Source organism: Ipomoea triloba, chromosome 8 (assembly GCF_003576645.1).
Source record: "Ipomoea triloba cultivar NCNSP0323 chromosome 8, ASM357664v1".
Taxonomy (NCBI): Eukaryota; Viridiplantae; Streptophyta; class Magnoliopsida; order Solanales; family Convolvulaceae; genus Ipomoea; species Ipomoea triloba.
This window is the reverse complement of record NC_044923.1, coordinates 9,479,678-9,504,909: the sequence shown is the minus strand read 5'-3', so window position 1 is coordinate 9,504,909 and position 25,232 is coordinate 9,479,678. Positions and strand designations below refer to the sequence as shown.

Below are 25,232 nucleotides of genomic sequence, written 5' to 3'. Positions count from 1 at the left end.
TTTTTTTTTGTTTTTTTTTTTTTTTTTTTTTTTTTTTTTTTTTTTTTTTTTTTTTTTTTTTTTTTTTGGAAGAGTAGAATTATTGAAATATGAGATACATATATATTTTTATGGTGACATTTGAGATATGTTTCCCGGTTTTTCTTTTTGGTTTCCTTCTAAACGTCTAATTGCAATCTGCAAATTTGATGTGCATATTTCATTTTCTGCTGAAATGCCTCTAGCTGTTTTGATTTTTTTTTTTTTTAATTTAACTTTTTCTCAATTGCCTTATATTTCCAACATTTTTGTGCAGTTAAGTATTCCAATTTATGCAATTCCTTTTGTCTTCATATTGAGTTTTTTAAGCACAAAGGGTGAATGTGGTTATGCATCATGTTTGTATAGTTTGATTGGTATACAGATTGACATTTCATTAATTGTCCTTTTCAGTCAAGTGGTGAAATAGAATCCTCATTTGAGTATGGCTTGACATACTTCATTTCACATGGTGCACTTTCTGATTGTAGAAATTTAATCAATTTATTATGTTGTGGAGGAAAGTGCATGCCATATTGCCATCCTATATGCCTTCAAGATTTTTCATACAATGCTCATGCTTTATGGAACATCCTTTCCTCCTCTTTATCTTTATCGTTTAATAATTTCTATTATACTTATAGGTTTGAATATGTAGATAGCTTTTGAATTAGACCAGTGTTGTTTAACTGATCTGTTCGCCTTGGGGTTTTTTTCACTAATAATTCTTATTTTTCTTTTCAAAATGATTTAATAATTGCATTTTCTATGTCAATAAAAAACTAGCCAAGTGACTCAACATTTAATTTGTCTGTTTAGTTAGGTGTCAGTTGAATTTGTCTTCCTTAGCTTGTGCTGTACCTGTATAGTTATTCAAGGACGGTAGCCTAACTGGATTGATATTATGACTTTATGAGTTGGTTGAGCTGAGTTGAGTTATTCAAGGATGGTGATTGGGACTTAAAGTTTTCAAGTAGTTTCTTGGGAGAAAAGAAATAACCATTGTTGCTAAATATTATACTCAATTTAAAATGGTGAATGTTTATGACTGTAGTAGGTTATATCCTTGTACAGAGAGGCTACTTTAAGTTGTACACACTTTACTGTTATGAATCTCCATGTACCGACAAGTGTGAGATGAGGTCTGGAGCCAGCTTGCTATGATTTATTTACTTCAGCATGAATCGACTTCCTAATTTACTTTTTTTTGAAGTTTTAAATCAGCTTTCTTGTAATTTGTTTCTTTTGTATCAAATCCTTACATCTCTCCTCATGAATTTTAGTGAAGTTGAGAACTTGAAGAAGCCTTTTACTCCTCCACGTGAGGTGCATGTTCAAGTAACACACTCTATGCCGGCACAGAAAATTGAAATCTTCAGAGCACTCGAGGATTGGGCTGACCAAAATATATTGAGTCTTCTGAAACCAGTTGAAAAGTGCTGGCAACCACAGGATTTTCTACCAGACCCTGCTTCAGATGGATTTCACGATCAAGTCCAGGAACTAAGGGAGAGGGCTGTGGAAATTCCAGATGATTATTTTATTGTTCTAGTTGGGGATATGGTCACAGAAGAAGCCCTTCCAACATACCAAACAATGCTTAACACCCTGGATGGGGTTAGAGATGAAACAGGTGCAAGCCTTACCTCTTGGGCTATTTGGACAAGGGCCTGGACTGCTGAAGAGAACAGGCATGGTGACCTCCTTAATAAGTATCTCTACCTTTCTGGCCGAGTTGACATGAGAGCAATTGAGAAGACAATTCAGTACTTGATTGGATCAGGAATGGTAAGTTTTTGATCACTTAGGCTTTCTTTAACTGATTTTTCTGATGTCCATTTAAACCATATCCAAAATTTTCCTCTCTGAAGCTTCATTAAACATGTGTTTATAATAGTGAAGAGCAGTAGATGACAAGAGACATTATGTTGACCTGTCTGTCTGCTAGTGAATATTAGTAGGTTTTTTGTTCTTTGGTAATTCATCTAAACATGAACCATTTCTCCATCTGAATAATAAGCATGTATACACGTGTGGATTTATTCCTGCTGCAAAATCATTTATTGGGGTTTTGTGGATGGAAAACATATCGGTAGCTCTGGTACTGTTGTATAAATGTTTACTTAAATATTCACGATATTCATGATTTTATCTGCCTCAAAATCCAAAATATTCACGATATTCATGATTTTATCTGCCTCAAAATCCATTGTCATTCCTTTTCCAAATACTAATTTCTCAAGCTAACCTTTTTTTTTTTTTTTTTGCAAATAAATCATTATAGGATCCTCGGACAGAGAACAGTCCTTACCTTGGATTTATCTATACATCCTTTCAAGAAAGAGCAACTTTTATCTCTCATGGTAATACAGCCAGACATGCCAAGGAATATGGAGACCTGAAACTGGCCCAAATCTGTGGCACAATAGCTTCAGATGAGAAACGCCATGAGACTGCATATACCAAGATAGTAGAAAAGCTTTTCGAGATAGACCCTGATGGAACCGTATTGGCTTTTGCGGATATGATGAAGAAGAAAATTTCGATGCCAGCGCATTTGATGTACGATGGCCGTGATGACAACCTTTTCGATCACTTTTCTGCGGTGGCTCAGCGTCTTGGTGTCTACACTGCTAAAGATTACGCAGATATACTGGAGTTTCTTGTGGGAAGATGGAAAGTAGAAGATCTGACCGGACTATCATCTGAAGGTAGAAAAGCTCAAGAATATGTGTGCCGGTTGCCCCCTAGAATCAGAAGGCTGGAAGAGAGAGCTCAAGGGAGGGCCAAACAAGCGCCCACCATTCCATTCAGCTGGATATATGATAGAAGGGTGCTGCTCTGAGTGTGCTGGGAACGAGGTCATTTCGACTCTGAATAACATAAAATTTCTTCTAGGCTATTAAGCGACGGTAGCATATTTTAGCTGCAGTCTTATAGAAATCAGCATTTTTGTGTTCGTCTATCGTTAGAGATTTTGGTAGGGATGATTATGCAGTGTGTGTTGTAGATACCATTGTTCTGCTTCGCGGTCTTTAGGCCTGTCTTCTTTGTATGGTCCTCCTCTGGGAATGGCCTTTTGTTCTTGCAGACATATGTAACTATAAACTATGAATCTTAAGGCAACCCTGTTGTTTACAGTCTTTCAGAACCACTGTTGTCATTTTATACCATTTGGGCATGGATGCAATACATGCTTAAAATTGTCAAGATGTGTGACAAGATAATTGGATAAGTTACCGAACCTAACTGGAACACTCTTACTTTAACCACAAGCAGTCAAATAGTAATGGCTAGGAGCTGAGCTAAGAACATGTGGAACGGTGCACTTAACACAGAGCCAATGCACTTAATAGGAAGCACAACATTGATTAAGGAGTCATTGCACTTATTTACTTACATACAAATATTTTCCAGTATCATTAGTATTCTTACTGTCAATGTAAATTTTAATATTCTTATCGTCAATGTGAATTAAGATAAAATGATGTGGACAACTTCACTTTTTCATAGCTACTTTCTCAACCAAATGAAGCACAAAAAACCAATATTACCATCCACTGAAACTCAAACCCATCCCCTTATGTGGGGGTGCAACCGGATGCCACTAGACCATAATGTCTTTGGCTATGATTTTAATTTAAATAACATGTTTAATCAACACTTATTTTCAAAATTTAATTTTTGATTTTAATTTAAATAACATGTTTAATCAACACTTATTTTCAAAATTTAATTTTTGTGGGAGTATAACGTTAAAAATTAATACAAATTCAAAAATTCAAAAAAGTGAATTTTTTTTTATATATGTTATTTAAAATATTTTTCGTTTAAGTGAAGCATATATAAGTGTGTGTGTGTGTGTGTATATATATATATATAATTTTTACTTTCAAGTCTAGTATATGTAAAATGTTATCGTCTAATATTTAGATCAAATTTATATTTAATAATTAAAAAATATAAACCAATAACCTAGCTATGAAGTTTACCAAAAATTTTATAATTAATTTATATTTCAAGTAGATGATAATAGAGAAGTTAGAAGATGGTGATAAATAAAAATATATATATATATTATGGTAATGAATGTAGCAATAATGTAGTTTTTTTTTTTTTAATCCGAAGTCAGAAAAACAAAGCATTTTTCAATATTTCAGTGTTTAAAATAGAAACTATACAAATAAACATGTTTTGTAATATTAGTTCTTCAATTCTCTAATAAGTAAATTGACTTCGAATATTTTTTTTAACACTATGAACTCTGTTTACATGCTTTCTCAATCTGGATCGAACCTGTGACTTTTCACTTGGGAGGGCCGTAGCTATGCCACTTGATCACAAGGTCTTTGGTTGACTTCGAATATTTGATTGGTTTAGAAAATAGAAGTAGACTTCAACAGTTGTTAGCAATCAAACAATGGTAGCTATTTAATACATGCATTTGTTAGTTGAGAAAAAGATCCACTGGGGAACAAGAAATGATTTACACATAAATACTACGTACACTTGAAAGTTTGCATGCTATGTTCCATCATTCTAGAAATTCCAGATCAGAATTGAAAATGATTCTCGAAAATGATTCTCGCTCGAGTAGTTGTTGTTTTTAGGTGTTCATACACAAGGCATTGTGGTTGTGAGTTGTGACACGCTCTGAAGTGATCAAAAGTCAAGCAAAAATAATTGTTAGTTAGGTGTGGATGCAGGAATTTTACACAATAATTTGAAATTAATTTTTTTTTTTCAAAAAGTTGGTTTGTTAATTTCTCGATTAATTTATGGCGTGTGAGACTCACAATTTTCTTAAAATTGATATATATGCTCTCTCTCGAATTAATGTGTTAGAAGCGTTGAAACGTCAGCTTTACAAGATACAATGGATTACAATAGTATATTTGAGCACTCAAATATACTATTCATCGAATTAGAACAAATTAAACGTAAAACATTTATAGTTTTGACGGAAGTGTTGGTAGAATTTTAGAGAACTTTTTGATTAGTAGAGAATAAAAACGAAATTTTTCATAAGGAGTAAATACCAGTGGAGGTCCTCCGACTTTGATGGCATCACCACTTTTATTCCTCAACTTTTAAATTAACAACTTTTAGTCCTCCGACTTTGATGACACTGCCACTTTTAGTCCTCAACTTTTCAATCAACCACTTTTAGTCCTCTTACTTTTTGTTTCTAGCCACCTATGGTCCTTACTTTACAATTGGACATCTAATGTCATTTTCTCAAGGGCAATTCAGTCATTTGTCCAAAATTTAGTGTTAATAAAGGAGAGTGGAGAATAGGGTTTCTTCAATTATTCTGAAGAAAACATAATACTTAATACATTAATTATGAAATGACTGAATTGTCCTTGAGAAAATGACATTAGATGTCCAATTGTAAAGGAAGGACCATAAATGGCTAGAAACAAAAAGTAATAGGACTAAAAGTGGTTGATTTAAAAGTTGAGGACTAAAAATGACGGTGCCATCAAAGTCGGAGGACTAAAAGTGGTTGATTTAAAAGTGTCGTGCCATAAGTATATATAACAATTTTCTACCCAACACACATATATAAGAGAGTTAGAAGTAATTAACACTAATGTAATTGAATTTGAATTTTAATGAGTTAATTCCATTTTTGGTCCTAAATTTATAGGTGACAGTTTACTTTTAGTTTTTTTTTTATTAGAACATTCTCATTTGGTCCTAGTATTATTGTGGCATGACCATTTTTAATCATCTGTCAATAAAATCATTGAAATGACATTAAATACAAAGACATTTTGATCAATTTTTTTTTAGGGAAAAAAGCACTTTTGGTCCTTCAATTAGTATCACATTTGAAATGTTATCCATATCTTTCAATTTGAACAAATTTGGTCCCTCAATTATTGAGACGGTTGTCAATTTAGTCCTTCTGTTAGATTATCCAATTAAAACTGTTTATACCATGGGCAAATTTGGAATTTCACATTGGAAAATGCACTTTTGGTCCCTCACCATCCCAAGATTGATCTTTCGGAAGAATATTAAGCCAAATGGAAACAAAGTCCAATAATGAGACTTCCATCTGAGTTTCTAAGGCAGGCTCCGCTCGCTACGCCGTTGGCAGAGAAGAATGCATCTGTGTATATGTAAATATGGAGCGTTTTGACAAATGATTGATAGTTGATAGCGGATTAAGTTAGCTGATTTCTGTGGTGGGGAAGCAATCACTGTAAAATAAAGATCTCAATTACTTCAACTATCTCGTTACGGTCACCATAAAAAAATGACAGTATATATAGATGCCATATGTAAAAAGAACATGCCATATATATTGTATACACAATCTTCTTTATGTTTTTCCACAACATTATAGATGCCGATTTTCTTTACGTTTATCTCCAGGGAACTACCATCAAGACCAGGTTACTCCCACAATTTTTTAGACTTCAAAAATAATGTTTGTGCTTGCTGACTGAAAAAGTATTAAAACAACATTATCTGATTCCAAAATTCAGTGAATACAATTTTACTGGTTTACACTGATTGCTTTACTCATACTTAGTTAATTATATATATATATATATATATATATATATATATATATATATATATATATATATATATATATATTGTTGCCTTTTTTTTTTTTTTTTCCTGTAATAATAATGCCATTTCCTTTTGAAATGCTTATATGACTTTTTAACTGATGGATTCAAGTTCTGTGTGACATTTTAACATCGGGCGGTTGTCCTGGAGATGATAATGAGCACCAGCCATTTCTATTCGTCGCTGCTGACGATCTTGAATACCAGGTTGGTGATGATACCAAATTGTCAATGGTGAAAATATGCCTCAATTGCCACTCCATAATACCCCAAAAAAAAACCAACTTAACAATAACAAAATCATTTTTGCATGTAATTGATTTTGACTTGGAAGTAAAGGGTGCAGTGCTCTGAAAGTTAATTGAACTAATTCTAAATTTGATTCTTGGATTAAAATTTAAAAGTAGTTCCCAGGAGATAAACGTAAAGAAAATCGACATCTATAATGTTGTGGAGAAACGTAAAGAAAATTGTGTATTCACAATATGGCCTATTCTTTTTACATATGTCATCTATATTGTCATTGTTTTGTTTTGTTTTGTTTTTTTATTTTTTATTTTATGTTGACGGTAACGAGGTAGTTGAAGTAATTCAGATGGAAGTCTCATTATTGGACTTTGTTTCCATTTGGCTTAATATTCCTCCGAAAGATCAATCTTGGGATGGTGAGGGACCAAATTAAAATTGCATTTTTCAATGTGAAATTCCAAATTTGCCCATGGTATAAACGGTGTTAATTGGATAACCTAACAGAAGGACTGAATTGACAACCGTCTCAATAATTGAGGGACCAAATTTGTTCAAATTGAAAGATAGGGATAACATTTCAAATGTGATACTAATTGATGGACCAAAAGTGCTTTTTTCCCTTTTTTAATACAAAGTAGGTTGACCTGCTATATTTTTTTTATGTTTATGTTTTTGAAAAAGTTCATAATTGAAGAACGAAATTCCCTTGAGTTTAACGATATTTAAACTGTTTTGTTGATAAAGATCCAAAATGACCATGTCACAATAATACTAAAACTAAAAGTGAATATTATAATAATTTTTTTTAAGTGAACAGTCACCTATAAATTTAGGACCAAAAATAAAATTAACTCAATTTAAAATTATACCCCCACTTTAATCTAAAATAGCATTTGAAGTTATAACCGTTGCTTGAGTCGCGAGTGTGTATGAGTTGAAGCTTTTGGAGCTCATACACAAGGCATTGTGATAGTGACACGCTCTTAGGTGGCCATTAAAGTCGAGCAAAAAGAGTTGGTGTTAGGTGCTCATACACATGACGTTATGGTAGTGACACACTTTGAGCTGGCCATTAAATTAAAGCCAACCAAAAACAAATGGACGATCAAGTTGGAGTTCAAGTCATGAGAAAAAAAAATTATTAAATGACTATAGATGTAGGATGGGAACGATCCTAATAGTACAACGTATACTACATAAGAAGAAGAATTAATGTACTTACAAATATCGGTAGAGGTCTTATAACTTTAAAAAGACTTGTCGATTTATCTAACACAAATGTTAGTGGATATGATGTCGATGGTTTGAAGTTGGCTACATTTTAAAAATTTCTTTGTTTTTCAATGTATCAAAAAGGGGCAGCCATATACAATAATACTTTAATTTATATATTTATGTTATTGTTTTTATTATTATTATTATTATTATTATTTACAATATAATTAAATGTAATAAATTCCTCTTAGACTCTTTATAACTCCACCATGGGTAGAATAAATGTGTAATTTTGATATAATTTAACATTTGATATTATGTCGAAAAGTAATGTATTTTTGATTATATATTCGAATTATATTTGTTAAGAATTGCGCAATAAACAAATAAAGAAACACATATGATTTATAATGTCGACATCCTTTAGGTGTATGAGTGACCCCAAGTCCAATTGTAACTCTTAAGATGGTGACAATCACCTAACTAATAGTGCTATTGTACATATTCCCTAATTCATGACATGTTGATTGATCATTGCTTTTAGCTAGAGATATTTTTTGGGAAAAAGGGTTAAAAAAGCCTTTGAACTTTACACGAAATATCAATTAAGGCCCTATATATTTTAAAAAAGGTGCAATTAAACATTTAAACTTGTCAAAATTGATCAAACAAGTCTTGTTTACCAGCTAGTAACTAATAGGTTACTAGTAAAATTACAATGATGTGGCATGTAGGCCAGCGTGGACCACTGTTCACCACCGTTGATCGCCTCATCCAAAAAAATGTTCGAAAAAGTAGCATAAAATGACATTGTAAGTGGCTATTTTGTGATACAAATATATGTAAACGATAAAGACCATCAGATAATGTACCATATCCAATACGAGATGATTTATTAAAAACATTCAAACTTTTGTCTTGAAATGTAAATGAAAAACTCATTGGTACAAGTCTGGATACTGAAACCAAGTTTCGGGAGAAACTTGGTACATAAAATGTCTTTTCCAAAAACAAAACAAAACCACTACTTAAAACAAGTTTGCATGTTCCAATAGCTTCCACTTGTGATCCCATCTTGTTTCCTGATAAGATGGTCCGTTCATTTCCCACCGGCTTCCTCAGATTTTGCATTCCCTGTAAAGAGTTTGCAATGTGGATTGTTGAACCAGAATCAATCCACCAAGTATTAGCGTTAACTTCAGACATATTAGATTCATAACAAACGAATGAGGATAGATTACCTTTCTTCTCGACCCACTTCTTATACTTGATGCATTCTTTCTTCATGTGTCCCTTCTTTTTACAGAAGAAACACTTATGCACCTTCTTTATGTCAGCTTGAGGTGGAATGTTTCCTTTCCCCTTAGCCTTTGAAGTGGAACCTCGAGATTTGCCAGATTTAGATTTCTCACGTGCCGTAGCCAGCATGGCACTTTCACCCATTTCCATCACCAATCTACCTTCTTCTTGAACACACATGGTCATTAAATCATTTATAGACCATTTTTCCTTATGTGTGTTGTAAGAGATTTTAAAAGGTCCGTCTGATGATGGTAGGGTGTACAAAGCATAATAAACGAGAAAGTCATCCGACATATCTACCCCAANAAATAGCATTTGAAGTTATAACCGTTGCTTGAGTCGCGAGTGTGTATGAGTTGAAGCTTTTGGAGCTCATACACAAGGCATTGTGATAGTGACACGCTCTTAGGTGGCCATTAAAGTCGAGCAAAAAGAGTTGGTGTTAGGTGCTCATACACATGACGTTATGGTAGTGACACACTTTGAGCTGGCCATTAAATTAAAGCCAACCAAAAACAAATGGACGATCAAGTTGGAGTTCAAGTCATGAGAAAAAAAAATTATTAAATGACTATAGATGTAGGATGGGAACGATCCTAATAGTACAACGTATACTACATAAGAAGAAGAATTAATGTACTTACAAATATCGGTAGAGGTCTTATAACTTTAAAAAGACTTGTCGATTTATCTAACACAAATGTTAGTGGATATGATGTCGATGGTTTGAAGTTGGCTACATTTTAAAAATTTCTTTGTTTTTCAATGTATCAAAAAGGGGCAGCCATATACAATAATACTTTAATTTATATATTTATGTTATTGTTTTTATTATTATTATTATTATTATTATTTACAATATAATTAAATGTAATAAATTCCTCTTAGACTCTTTATAACTCCACCATGGGTAGAATAAATGTGTAATTTTGATATAATTTAACATTTGATATTATGTCGAAAAGTAATGTATTTTTGATTATATATTCGAATTATATTTGTTAAGAATTGCGCAATAAACAAATAAAGAAACACATATGATTTATAATGTCGACATCCTTTAGGTGTATGAGTGACCCCAAGTCCAATTGTAACTCTTAAGATGGTGACAATCACCTAACTAATAGTGCTATTGTACATATTCCCTAATTCATGACATGTTGATTGATCATTGCTTTTAGCTAGAGATATTTTTTGGGAAAAAGGGTTAAAAAAGCCTTTGAACTTTACACGAAATATCAATTAAGGCCCTATATATTTTAAAAAAGGTGCAATTAAACATTTAAACTTGTCAAAATTGATCAAACAAGTCTTGTTTACCAGCTAGTAACTAATAGGTTACTAGTAAAATTACAATGATGTGGCATGTAGGCCAGCGTGGACCACTGTTCACCACCGTTGATCGCCTCATCCAAAAAAATGTTCGAAAAAGTAGCATAAAATGACATTGTAAGTGGCTATTTTGTGATACAAATATATGTAAACGATAAAGACCATCAGATAATGTACCATATCCAATACGAGATGATTTATTAAAAACATTCAAACTTTTGTCTTGAAATGTAAATGAAAAACTCATTGGTACAAGTCTGGATACTGAAACCAAGTTTCGGGAGAAACTTGGTACATAAAATGTCTTTTCCAAAAACAAAACAAAACCACTACTTAAAACAAGTTTGCATGTTCCAATAGCTTCCACTTGTGATCCCATCTTGTTTCCTGATAAGATGGTCCGTTCATTTCCCACCGGCTTCCTCAGATTTTGCATTCCCTGTAAAGAGTTTGCAATGTGGATTGTTGAACCAGAATCAATCCACCAAGTATTAGCGTTAACTTCAGACATATTAGATTCATAACAAACGAATGAGGATAGATTACCTTTCTTCTCGACCCACTTCTTATACTTGATGCATTCTTTCTTCATGTGTCCCTTCTTTTTACAGAAGAAACACTTATGCACCTTCTTTATGTCAGCTTGAGGTGGAATGTTTCCTTTCCCCTTAGCCTTTGAAGTGGAACCTCGAGATTTGCCAGATTTAGATTTCTCACGTGCCGTAGCCAGCATGGCACTTTCACCCATTTCCATCACCAATCTACCTTCTTCTTGAACACACATGGTCATTAAATCATTTATAGACCATTTTTCCTTATGTGTGTTGTAAGAGATTTTAAAAGGTCCGTCTGATGATGGTAGGGTGTACAAAGCATAATAAACGAGAAAGTCATCCGACATATCTACCCCAAGAGTCTTAAGTTGAGCCACAATGTCACGCAATTCCATGATGTGCTCACGCACACCTTTAACGGAAGTGAGACGAAGAGAGGAGAATCTAATGATGAGGGTGCTTGCCAAAGCCTTTTCTGAAGTGATGAACTGATCGTCAATAGCCTTGAGCAATGCTCGGACATCCTTATGCTTTTCACTAACAGAACCCCGAATCCCATTAGATATTTTCGCCTTGATGTACATTGTGTTGAGCCGATTGGATCGATCCCATCGCTCATATAGCGCAACCTCATCTTGGGTACTTTCCTTAGTGGGGACAGGCGGTTGCTCATTGTGAATAGCGTAGTCCAAGTCTTTCCACCCTAGATTAAGAAGAATAGTTTCCTTCCACATTTTATAGTTGTCGCCCCTAAGTTCTGGAACTTCGATGTTCAAATCTGTGTGAGTAACGGATTGAAATGCTGTAAAGGTAAAGGTTTGGATTAGAATTTTGAGGCATGAATAGAATTGAATTGCATACATTACCAATGTAAATGATGCATATCCAAAATCCGAATGCAATAAATATTGCCTGTGGGCTAAATTTTTACGCAAAATGGACCTTGTAAAATTAGAATAGAAATGAGATGGGTACAAGGTTGAATTTCTATTCTCAATGTTAAAAAACTACCAAAAACTATATGCCGACACATAATTGCCTGTGGGCTAAATTATGGTCATAGTTTGGTATTTTAACCTGATCAATCATATAAATATAACAAAATTGCCTGTGGGCTAAATTTCATTATATTAAGTATGATTAATCACAATTGATGCCTAAACTTTATGCGATTTCGGAAAAACTTGATGTACAATGTTAATTAAATTAAGGATGCTATGGCTACTCCTTAATCAACTAAAAGTGTACTATCGCATCGGCATAGATTTTGAAAAGTCAAAACAAATTATGCAATTAACATGATAGCATAAGGCCCATTAAAAACCAACTCCTTAGACAGAGTAGGATTTCAAGGGAACTTGTAGCACATTGGCTAATTTTCAAGTTTGCTTCCCAAGAAACTTTCCCCGGGTCATGCAATTTCACATTATAGCAAAATTGTTCTGAAGGTGTTAACGATGTTCACGGTTTAGAAAAATGCTTTAAGGATAGGTGAACTTTGAACTTAACGTACTACCTTCAGGCACTACTGTAGTTGTACTAAACTATATGTACTATGTAATATGCTAAAGTCCAATAACCTTAAGGAATTTCACTAATTCCTAAATATGCTTTTCTAAGGCATAAAATAAAATTGCATAATTAAAAAATAAATATTATGCTAATGGACATAAAACGCATATTACAATAACATAAAGTTCATATTATACAAGAAATTGCACAAAACATTATAGCAATTCAATAAATATGAACATAACAAATAATATAATTTAAATTCAATTTGCAATTTTGAATGAAAATTTCAATTAAAGACTTTATAATTTTCAAAACAAATTGTATATTGAATAAAAATAATATATGCATTGTTAAGTAGAAGGCCCAATTAAAACATTTTTTTTAATAAAGGGCCAGGCCCAAAAGTGGACCCGACCCAAGTTGCAGAAACACAAAACCAAAAAACCTAGCTGCTTTGAGATTAAACTCCCGCAGCCAACGCAAACAAAGAGAGAAAAAACGATCGGAAAGGGAACGGCCCCGGCAGAATCGTGCCGCAAGCCAGCGCTGACGCCGCCTTCCGCCGTCCGGCGACCTCCGTCCGCGAAACGAAGTCGCGTCATCTTCAAGCTTCATCGCCGGCATCGCCAATTTCTTGCCCGAAGCCTGCTTCGCCGCCGCTCTCCACCCGGACGCAAGACCCAGCGCCGCAGCCGGCATCACCGGATCGAAGAGCAAAACGCGAAACGAAGCCCAAAAACGGAGATACAACAGGTTTTTTTTTTTTTTAATACAGTTTCTCTGTTCGGCCACCGCCATCATGGAGGTCGCCGAAAAAGGAAAAACCAACGGCGACCGCCGCCCAATGGCAGTTGTGGTCGCCGGAAAGGAAAATGGGGATGTACCGGCGGCCGTCCAAATCCTTCACGGTTTGCCGGTCAGAATCCCATTCACCTCATTTTTTGTTTTTTTGTTTTTTTTTTTAAACGAAATATCAGTGTAAACATGTAAATATACAAACTGTATGCGGAAAAACAGTATATTTGTATACATGTTTCTTAATACAGAATACATACACACCCATATCATATGCATTCAAACAAACATATAAATTTCAATAAAAAACATATTGCATATCATATCATATTCCAGAAAATACATATTATGCAATATACAACTAGGCAGAGATAAATAGGCTCTGATACCAAATGTAAGCATTAACAATATAAGACTAACCTCCAGCCATAGTTGTCTTTAGAATTGCCTTTGCTTGATGCTGTTGTATGTGTTGATAGTGTCAGTATTCTTGCAAAGTGTGTAGAATGGCTCCCACTTGTCTCAGGTTCAATTTAGATGGTGTATCAAGCAGTAACCTGAGCAGTGGGGGACCCCTTCTTATATAGCCTATTGAACCATCAATATAGGCTTTTGTAACGGTTGTAGTTACAACCGTTACAATATCTGATTTTAATATACCATATTATGGCTATTGAAGGCCATCAATTGCACCACAACTTAATGGAAATGTTACAAAATGAACACAAAAAGTTAATAAAATAACGAAAAGTACCATGTCAATAATAGTTTAGGATTTATAAGTGAGCACGATCAAGGACAAATTCTACAATTATTTTATAACTCAGGACTTAAAAAAGTAATTTTCTTTAATTGTTTTTGGTAAATTTACAGGGTCTTTCCCAAGGGGGAATCGAGAGAGTTCATTTGCCACTTGAGCTACCCATTGAGTTAGTAATTTTCCTTAATAATTAAAAAATTGAAACCAACTTGGCCCAATCACAACGCAACCTGACTGGTCCGTCTCGATGCAAAGAGGAGATCAGGAGAGATCGACAGAAGGATCTGATCGTATACTCCTCGAGTAAAGTAGGAAAAAAGAGATCGAGAAGAAGAAGAAGAAAACATGTTGCAGTGCATTTTCCTTCTTTCTGATTCTGGGTATGCTATGCATTTTCTTATTTCTCTTTTGTCTTTATTGTTTGTTTACTTCTCTTGAACTTGGAAATTTCAATTTTGAATTGAGATTTAGTGGCTCAGAAGAAAATGTTTTTTTTTAAGAGGATGATTGAATTATAGTTTTTGAAGATAATAAACCGGTAAATTGTGATTGCAGGGAGGTAATGCTAGAGAAACAACTCACTGGGCACCGTGTCGACAGGTCAATATGTGATTGGTTCTGGGAACAATCAATCTCTCAAGGTGATTCTTTCAAGGTAGCCTTTCTGAGTTCATTTTGTGCGTTCAAGTTTCTGTACGACTTGCAGTATTAGATGAAAATGTCTTGAATTCGCTGTTCATATTTTCGATAAGTGTCTCCCTTATACTTGTGTTGAATGTTTAGCATTTGCCTGTGATTGCTTCACCCACGCATTACCTTTTCCAAGTTGTACGTGAGGGGATCACATTCCTAGCTTCCACACAAGTTGAAATGNTATGGTCATAGTTTGGTATTTTAACCTGATCAATCATATAAATATAACAAAATTGCCTGTGGGCTAAATTTCATTATATTAAGTATGATTAATCACAATTGATGCCTAAACTTTATGCGATTTCGGAAAAACTTGATGTACAATGTTAATTAAATTAAGGATGCTATGGCTACTCCTTAATCAACTAAAAGTGTACTATCGCATCGGCATAGATTTTGAAAAGTCAAAACAAATTATGCAATTAACATGATAGCATAAGGCCCATTAAAAACCAACTCCTTAGACAGAGTAGGATTTCAAGGGAACTTGTAGCACATTGGCTAATTTTCAAGTTTGCTTCCCAAGAAACTTTCCCCGGGTCATGCAATTTCACATTATAGCAAAATTGTTCTGAAGGTGTTAACGATGTTCACGGTTTAGAAAAATGCTTTAAGGATAGGTGAACTTTGAACTTAACGTACTACCTTCAGGCACTACTGTAGTTGTACTAAACTATATGTACTATGTAATATGCTAAAGTCCAATAACCTTAAGGAATTTCACTAATTCCTAAATATGCTTTTCTAAGGCATAAAATAAAATTGCATAATTAAAAAATAAATATTATGCTAATGGACATAAAACGCATATTACAATAACATAAAGTTCATATTATACAAGAAATTGCACAAAACATTATAGCAATTCAATAAATATGAACATAACAAATAATATAATTTAAATTCAATTTGCAATTTTGAATGAAAATTTCAATTAAAGACTTTATAATTTTCAAAACAAATTGTATATTGAATAAAAATAATATATGCATTGTTAAGTAGAAGGCCCAATTAAAACATTTTTTTTAATAAAGGGCCAGGCCCAAAAGTGGACCCGACCCAAGTTGCAGAAACACAAAACCAAAAAACCTAGCTGCTTTGAGATTAAACTCCCGCAGCCAACGCAAACAAAGAGAGAAAAAACGATCGGAAAGGGAACGGCCCCGGCAGAATCGTGCCGCAAGCCAGCGCTGACGCCGCCTTCCGCCGTCCGGCGACCTCCGTCCGCGAAACGAAGTCGCGTCATCTTCAAGCTTCATCGCCGGCATCGCCAATTTCTTGCCCGAAGCCTGCTTCGCCGCCGCTCTCCACCCGGACGCAAGACCCAGCGCCGCAGCCGGCATCACCGGATCGAAGAGCAAAACGCGAAACGAAGCCCAAAAACGGAGATACAACAGGTTTTTTTTTTTTTTAATACAGTTTCTCTGTTCGGCCACCGCCATCATGGAGGTCGCCGAAAAAGGAAAAACCAACGGCGACCGCCGCCCAATGGCAGTTGTGGTCGCCGGAAAGGAAAATGGGGATGTACCGGCGGCCGTCCAAATCCTTCACGGTTTGCCGGTCAGAATCCCATTCACCTCATTTTTTGTTTTTTTGTTTTTTTTTTTAAACGAAATATCAGTGTAAACATGTAAATATACAAACTGTATGCGGAAAAACAGTATATTTGTATACATGTTTCTTAATACAGAATACATACACACCCATATCATATGCATTCAAACAAACATATAAATTTCAATAAAAAACATATTGCATATCATATCATATTCCAGAAAATACATATTATGCAATATACAACTAGGCAGAGATAAATAGGCTCTGATACCAAATGTAAGCATTAACAATATAAGACTAACCTCCAGCCATAGTTGTCTTTAGAATTGCCTTTGCTTGATGCTGTTGTATGTGTTGATAGTGTCAGTATTCTTGCAAAGTGTGTAGAATGGCTCCCACTTGTCTCAGGTTCAATTTAGATGGTGTATCAAGCAGTAACCTGAGCAGTGGGGGACCCCTTCTTATATAGCCTATTGAACCATCAATATAGGCTTTTGTAACGGTTGTAGTTACAACCGTTACAATATCTGATTTTAATATACCATATTATGGCTATTGAAGGCCATCAATTGCACCACAACTTAATGGAAATGTTACAAAATGAACACAAAAAGTTAATAAAATAACGAAAAGTACCATGTCAATAATAGTTTAGGATTTATAAGTGAGCACGATCAAGGACAAATTCTACAATTATTTTATAACTCAGGACTTAAAAAAGTAATTTTCTTTAATTGTTTTTGGTAAATTTACAGGGTCTTTCCCAAGGGGGAATCGAGAGAGTTCATTTGCCACTTGAGCTACCCATTGAGTTAGTAATTTTCCTTAATAATTAAAAAATTGAAACCAACTTGGCCCAATCACAACGCAACCTGACTGGTCCGTCTCGATGCAAAGAGGAGATCAGGAGAGATCGACAGAAGGATCTGATCGTATACTCCTCGAGTAAAGTAGGAAAAAAGAGATCGAGAAGAAGAAGAAGAAAACATGTTGCAGTGCATTTTCCTTCTTTCTGATTCTGGGTATGCTATGCATTTTCTTATTTCTCTTTTGTCTTTATTGTTTGTTTACTTCTCTTGAACTTGGAAATTTCAATTTTGAATTGAGATTTAGTGGCTCAGAAGAAAATGTTTTTTTTTAAGAGGATGATTGAATTATAGTTTTTGAAGATAATAAACCGGTAAATTGTGATTGCAGGGAGGTAATGCTAGAGAAACAACTCACTGGGCACCGTGTCGACAGGTCAATATGTGATTGGTTCTGGGAACAATCAATCTCTCAAGGTGATTCTTTCAAGGTAGCCTTTCTGAGTTCATTTTGTGCGTTCAAGTTTCTGTACGACTTGCAGTATTAGATGAAAATGTCTTGAATTCGCTGTTCATATTTTCGATAAGTGTCTCCCTTATACTTGTGTTGAATGTTTAGCATTTGCCTGTGATTGCTTCACCCACGCATTACCTTTTCCAAGTTGTACGTGAGGGGATCACATTCCTAGCTTCCACACAAGTTGAAATGCCTCCTCTAATGGCAATTGAGGTAAGCATTTATACACTCATGTTCTTGTCTGAGTTTTTATTGTTGTATTAACTAGATGATATCATTTTTTGTTGAGTTAGGGAAATTGAAGTGAATCTTTTAGATATTGTTCATATCCCTAAACTATGGTCAGTAAGATATCTAATAAAAATTTTTGATCTCATGATTTATTGAGCTGTGTTTTCCTAGTCAAAACTTGAACTAGGTTGTTATGTGAAATAAGACTTGGACAATGGACTTCCTCTGTAGTTAACATATTACAATATCTTATTTTAACCGAGCAAATTTCTAATTTCTTACAACTTAAATAAATGTGTGAACAGCTTAATTTAGGTATTATTGATCAGAAGCATTTACTAGATAATTTTAGTGCAGGAGTAATCTTTTACTCTCAATCAAATACATCATTTTACATGCTGTGTACTGTAATCCATTCTTAAAACAAGTATGCTGCTCCAGCCCTGCATATGTGCTTAAATGGATGTGATGGTAGAGAGCGACTGTTTCAGTTTTTAGGTTATTTTCATCAGATAAGGTTTTTCTCACTTCCACCTCTCTCTAAGATGATCAGATGCTTCATAGCCAAGGGTGAAATTCAAGTATTTCTTGAGGTTGGGTAACTGGCTAATGGCTATGCTGACCTCCCATAAAATACAACTATCTTTCTCTTCTATAAATTACTGAAAGTTTCAATATTTGTTGAACTTCCTCCCCCCTCAAAGTCAAAACTATTAGTCTTCCATTAAGGTCCCCCTATTAATGAGGTTTGGTCAACCCTGCTGTGCTAATGTGATATATGTATATTAAATAGCCACTTGTAATGCCAAATAATGCAGTTCATTCAGGGACATTCATTAAAATTGGAAGCAGTTGAAGGATACAAAGGAAATTTGTGTGGGCTCTAATGCAAGGATGAAATGGATGAATATAGAAATAGTGCTAGTTAATGCAATATCTTTTTAATGCACTTCTTGGCTTCTTACAGTATCAAGTCTTCTGTATAGGAAATTGTCCTAATATAATAAAGAATAAGTTTTAATTTGATTTTTGACTACTTCTTTTTTAGTTCCTTTGCAGAGTAGCTGATATCTTTTCTGATTACCTTGGTGGGTTAAATGAAGATTTGGTGAAAGATAACTTTGTTATTGCATATGAGGTATTTGTAGTCCACATATCTTTGTTTGAAGTGATTCCTGTTTCTGCATATATTTCATTTCAATTGTGCTTCCTGTGATTAATTTCCTACTTATCAATTTTTATATGTTCCTGTATGTCTCCCTGGGATTGATTCTATAATTAATTAAATTCTAAAAATAGTTAATGTGTTCTCTGAAAGAATATTTTCAACTTTTGTTGGGGTGCTGGGAGTTGACTAGTCTGGTTCCTATAAACCAGTGTGAAATTGTGAATAATTTCTATTGGTAACCTGCACCACATTCTGGTGTTCCTTTTATTTTATTTTATACTGTTTTATGAAAATATTGATTCTATAACTTGTAAGATTTTTATTCTAGCTGTACACAGCTACTTTTTTTTTTTTTTTTTGAAATTGATACTCCGTATTGTTTTTGTGAAAATAATGAAAAATCAAAATATTGATTCTGTTCTCTGAAAGGTTGTTTTTTTTCTTTCTCCTTGGGGGAAATCCATATAAACAATGCAAACACATGTTTATGCCTGCATGTATTTTATATTTCAACTCCTTGTTCCTATATATTTGAAAAAGCTCTTTCTATAAAATGCTGGGTGCCATTAGTGTGTGTACTGTCACTTGCAGCTTTTGGATGAGATGATAGACAATGGTTTTCCTCTTACAACAGAACCTAATATACTGAGGGAGATGATAGCTCCTCCAAATATTGTTAGCAAAATGTTGAGTGTTGTGACTGGAAGCAGTTCCAATGTCAGCAACACTCTTCCTGGTGCAACAGCAACCTGCGTTCCTTGGAGGAAAACAGACTTGAAACATACAAGCAATGAAGTTTATGTTAACCTCGTTGAAGAGATGGATGCTATTATTAACAAGTAGGTGCACATACCTAATTGAAACTCTTCCCTTATCTCCCAATTTGAACATTTCAGAAAAATTTATAAACTAGACCTCTTGTGCCTTGATGTCCATATTACATGGTATGACTTAGCTGTATCTTAAACTTTTTATTGTTCCTATTTTGCTTTTCTTGTTACGAGTTAACATCAACCAGTATACAAAAGCATAATATGATAGGACAAGAAGAAATGATACTAACTGAGAAACCAAAGCTACAGCCTAAAACTGAATATGTTAAAGGACAACAGAGAGCTATGTCAAATGATACACGCTCATGAATGCATACTTAACATACTTCCACCATACACTCTCAGCTTTATTATGTCATTTGGGAAGAACACTTCCACCCTTCAAATAATTTTCCACACATAAAAAAGAAATATTCAAGGTAATTGCAGACACGTGATGGTAGCAGGAGGGAGTTTTATTTTTGAGGAATTTTACATGGCTACTGGCTTGTTCTTACATATAAGACTTGATTTTTTTTTTTTTGGGTGGGGGTGGGGGTGGTGTTGTATAAACATGTGTTTGCTATGTCTCAATATTCGGCTTGCCTCCATGATTACCAATTTTCTCCTATTTTGATTCTTGGGCATCCTTGGTATGGGATTATCTCTAGTTATGATTTTTTCAAGGCTTTGTAGTCTAATTCTGAATCTTTTTGATGATATGAATGTGATTGGTCAACTTTTATGGTTTTTCCAACTCAGGGAAGGAACTCTTGTAAAATGTGAGGTTTATGGTGAAATTGAAGTTAACTCTCAACTTTCTGGTATTCCTGATCTTACTCTTTCATTTGCAAATCCATCCATCTTGAATGATGTGCAATTCCATCCTTGTGTTCGTCTACGACCATGGGAATCAAACCAAATTTTGTCGTTTGTTCCTCCTGATGGACATTTCAAGCTAACAAGCTACAGGTTTGTACTTTACTACTGTTATTGGAATGTCTCTCATTCATTTTATGAAAAATGCAATAAGGATCTTCAGATTGCTGTTCTGATCTAGTGCCTTCCTATATTAAGTTCACTTTTCTTTTACCTCTAACTTTCCAAAAAAAAAAAAAAAAAACTAACTAAATTCTTTTGCAGAGTCAAGAAGTTGAAAAGTACTCCCATATATGTGAAGCCACAACTCAGTTCAGACTCTGGAACATGCCGAATTAGTTTGCTAGTTGGAATTAAAAATGATCCAGGAAAGCCAATAGATGATGTGAGTGTGCAATTTCAGCTGCCTAATTGTGTTTTATCTGCAGATCTTTCTTCAAATCTTGGAACAGTTAATATCCTCACTGATAAGGTACTCACTAGCTCTTATGATCTTAATTCTAGCAAACTATGTGAATGTGAATTCTTGTGGTCTGGGGAAGGCCATTCAATGAATTAACCTTGACAAAATGTTGCGTCATTACTTCTTGTTAATCACTAAAAATACACCAGAATGTGTCTGGGCACTGCATTTTGTTTTCACCTTCATTTCCCAAATGCAGAACAAATCTTATAACCCATTTTTAGCAGTTGGGGACTGATACATCAGCTTTTATGTGCAGACCTGCTGTTGGTCTATCGGAAGGATCCCAAAAGATAAATCCCCGTCATTGTCTGGAACCTTAGTGCTCGAGTCTGGTCTAAAGCGGCTTCATGTATTCCCTACTTTTCGCGTGGGATTCAAAATAATGGGTACCGCTCTTTCTGGCCTTAAAATAGACAAACTGGACATCAGGAATCTCCCTACACGTCCTTACAAAGGTTTCCGGGCTCTAACCCGAGCAGGAGAGTATCAAGTAAGATCTTAATTGAACGAAGCTTGAAGATTCATTTCAAATTTCTCGCTATTTTCTCTCAGCCTGACTACTGAAATACCATTTGTGTTTTCATACTTTGCTTCTGGTGGAGTAGACATCTTTCAATGGTGTTTTATAATCACTTCCTGTAAATTTTCTGTCAAGGACGAGATACAATCTTAAATCAGACATGTAAGCAAGCTTTTGTAAACTTGATTTTGGTAACGCGGATGGTTTCAACTTTCAGTGTTTCCATCATTATAATCTACTCTAAATGGGTGCATTTTTAGTTCAAATTATCACATTCTAATAACCACATTACCTAAGAATTTGGAGGGACTGAGATTTTTTTTTAATGTTAAAAAATTTATGAAAGTATTTGTAGGAACCTCACATTATCTTTGAGAGTTTCACATTTTCAAGGGGTTATGAGAATATCAATCAAACTTTCATTGCGATTAGATTCCCTACAAGATTAGTGCTAAGAATGCTGTGTATCATACCTTAACACAAGAATACATAAAATCAACCCAAATTCTGAATAAGACAATTCACTCATGATTTTAGCAAATAAAGCAAAGATATAAAAAAGAAAGACAATTATGAATGCAATTTATCTTTTTTTTTTTTTTTTGAGTACTACTGACTCTATTACAATGTAAAGTATAGATCCATGTGGGAATGTTAACTGGGACACCGGGTGCCACTAGACCACAAGGTCTTTGGCAAGTAATAATTTATCTTGAAAATAGAATAAATCTACAATTTCTTTCGGTAATGAATTTTCAAATAAGAGGAATCTACCCTTTTAGATGAAAGAAAAAGTGTTTTCTTAGTCTAGGGTTCAAGACCTCACTCTACCCTCTACTCTATACGCTACTGTTCACTTTAACTTTTTGGACTCTCTTTATAGAATTAAAAATTACAGATTTAATCACACAACAAGGGCTAGCGCACAGGTAGCAACACTAGCGTGCCGTAGCTCGTCTGTGGAAATGCTCGTGTCACGGGTGTGTCGATGCCCATGACAGGTAAACGCCTTCCTCATGGGCGTGTCGACGTCTGTGACTGATGCTGTAAATGCGCCAAGTCCCTGTTTCGCTCAATTCCACGTCATTTCTTCTCAGGTTGCTTCAAGGCGACCTTTGCTTCCTTTGCACTTCTCAACTCCTTAATTGGTCAACTTTGCTAAAAAATGCTTCCTTTTTTTCCTTTATTGTGCAAGATTAAACTATAAGTAAGGACACATTAATTAGTTCAATTTCTCAATTTAACACACCATAATATGCACAAAATAGAATAACATATAGGATAAAATATAGTAAAAAAATAAGTGTTATCACTTGACCACCCTAAAAATTATATATATACTATCACTCCCTTCCACCATGTCATAAATGTATATGATAGTATGATACTCCTTTTGTTGAGTATTTTCTAAATTTAAAATATTACGGAGTATTCATTATAATATAGTAACTTTAAACTTTTTTTGAAAAATGGTCAAATAAACTCTAAATTTTATGCAAAAAATAATTAGATCGCTGAGTTTTAAAAAGTTGTAATTAAACCAAATAGCTAGTTACCTAATTATAACCCAAAAAAATGTTGATGCAATAAATAAATTAAATTAAAAAAACATAGATGGTTCTCTGTTGCTAGCCATTCTATTTTTAATTATTTTTTTTAAAAATTCAATTACCGACTAACCTAATTGCATCAATTTAACAAGTCATCAACTCAGCTAAATGAGATTGAGGAGTTGATGCGTACAATTGCCACTTTCTTCCATATAAAGTTTAATAGTCTTTTTTGTTGGGAGTACTATTGACTCTTACGTATCTATTCATAGTACTTTTTCAACCAAATGAAGCACAAAGAGCCATATCGCCTCTACTGAAATTCGAACTCACCCCCTACTATGTAGGGTGCAACTGGGTGCCACTAGACCACAAGATCTTTGACATATAAAGTTTAATAGTTTATTTAATCATTTTCTCAACTTATTTTTTTCTAAGGGGATGAGAATGTTGAGACAATGGAAATGAGGGATCGAATATTGAGAACACATTCACCACCTTCTTCGCTCTTAGAAATCATTACCGATGAATACCCTAACCAGGGTACCTAATCAAGAGTTTGTCCTAGTACCAGGCAGCTCGACCACACTACCTAGAGGGTAGGCAGGGCTCAGAGCCTTGGATGCTTGCTTAGCGTTGGCGGTCGAGTTGTAGAGCTCGACTGGGTGTAGCGCTCAGAGGCTGCCAAACAAAGATCTTACAAAGATTCTTCCGGATTTGTCGCGAGTTTCCTTTTTTGACATTAGGTAAGTAGTATGGCGGTTTAAAAGGCTTTCTTAAGTTCAAATTTGTTAATTTTTCCTTATTTCCTTTCTAAGGCATGTGAATTTTGTATAAATACTCCTCTGGGACACATTGAAACGATTCAGAAATCAATTCTCTTGCACTTACTCTATTAAAATCCTCTTCCATTATTTTTTTCCTCTTGTTTTACAGTTGTGTTGGTCCGTCGTTCGGCTACCCCATGACCGTAAAACCAACAACTACAACCCGAATTCTTTGCTCACATCAATTACTTAGGTTGCGTTAGCCCTAGAATATAGTTCGCATAGACAACTCAATTGGTTCTTGTGTGGTAAATTATGAATAAAGATACATGATCGAGACCTAATAATGATAGTGTAGAAGTTACATCCAATATAATATTTTTTTCCGAACATTAAATACTATTTTTTTTCACCTAATGAGTCATTGAGTCATCATAGATACGATACTTCATAGAGGAGAGAATTTCAGTTTTCGGAGGCAAGAACACTTGTACATTAGGCTTGACTGCTGAACTACTATAGTATTTGACTAAACGTTGGGCTCTTAGGTCTACCACTAGCCTTGGTAGGCCAAACTTCAAATCTCATCAGACAATTTTTGCCTATATTAGCACATTGTATATTCTTCATCTTAGAAACTATTTGATATATTATTTCTCAAAATACAATAATTTCAAACTTATTTTTTAAACTAAGACATCTTTTGCCTATATTATCATGATTTATGACGCATGAAAACTTCAAAAAAACATTTCAGGTCCTTTCCTTAATTAAAAAAGTTCAAGGGTGTGTTTCAAAACGAAACATGTTTCAAGATTCTAATTGTTTATTTATGATATGAAACATATTCCATAATTAATGTTTGAAATTAATTATGATTACCAAATAATGCTTTTAAAAAATTGTTAATAATATTATTATTTTAATTTGTATATA

General features: G+C 34.3%; 2 protein-coding genes across 7 annotated transcripts in view; both read left to right on the top strand.

Moving 5' to 3' along the window:
- Positions 1-3,169, top strand: part of LOC116027672 (stearoyl-[acyl-carrier-protein] 9-desaturase, chloroplastic-like) — a 4,370-nt gene extending 1,201 nt beyond the window's left edge. The window contains exons 2-3 of the mRNA XM_031269384.1: positions 1,302-1,806; positions 2,303-3,169. Of these exons, the coding sequence (XP_031125244.1) occupies positions 1,302-1,806; positions 2,303-2,863 (1,066 nt within the window). The 3' untranslated portion in view covers positions 2,864-3,169. The remainder of the gene's footprint in view (positions 1-1,301; positions 1,807-2,302) is intronic.
- Positions 3,170-13,243: 10,074 nt separating this feature from the next.
- LOC116027353 (AP-3 complex subunit mu-like) lies at positions 13,244-22,224 on the top strand. Of its 6 annotated transcripts, XM_031268927.1 has the most exons (11): positions 13,244-13,528; positions 14,444-14,499; positions 14,586-14,710; positions 14,886-14,985; positions 15,114-15,200; positions 18,093-18,116; positions 19,183-19,272; positions 19,894-20,141; positions 20,877-21,086; positions 21,258-21,465; positions 21,716-22,224. In XM_031268927.1, exons 3-11 carry the CDS (start codon positions 14,676-14,678, stop codon positions 21,959-21,961), a joined length of 1,248 nt encoding a protein of 415 aa, XP_031124787.1. In that variant the 5' UTR covers positions 13,244-13,528; positions 14,444-14,499; positions 14,586-14,675; the 3' UTR covers positions 21,962-22,224. The 6 variants fall into 6 exon arrangements, with proteins under 6 accessions (XP_031124787.1, XP_031124786.1, XP_031124789.1 ...); XM_031268926.1 differs by having other exon boundaries at positions 14,444-14,710; XM_031268924.1 differs by lacking the exons at positions 13,244-13,528; positions 14,444-14,499; positions 14,586-14,710; positions 14,886-14,985; positions 15,114-15,200 and adding exons at positions 16,136-16,420; positions 17,336-17,391; positions 17,478-17,602; positions 17,778-17,877 and having other exon boundaries at positions 18,006-18,116.
- Positions 22,225-25,232: the final 3,008 nt, after the last annotated feature.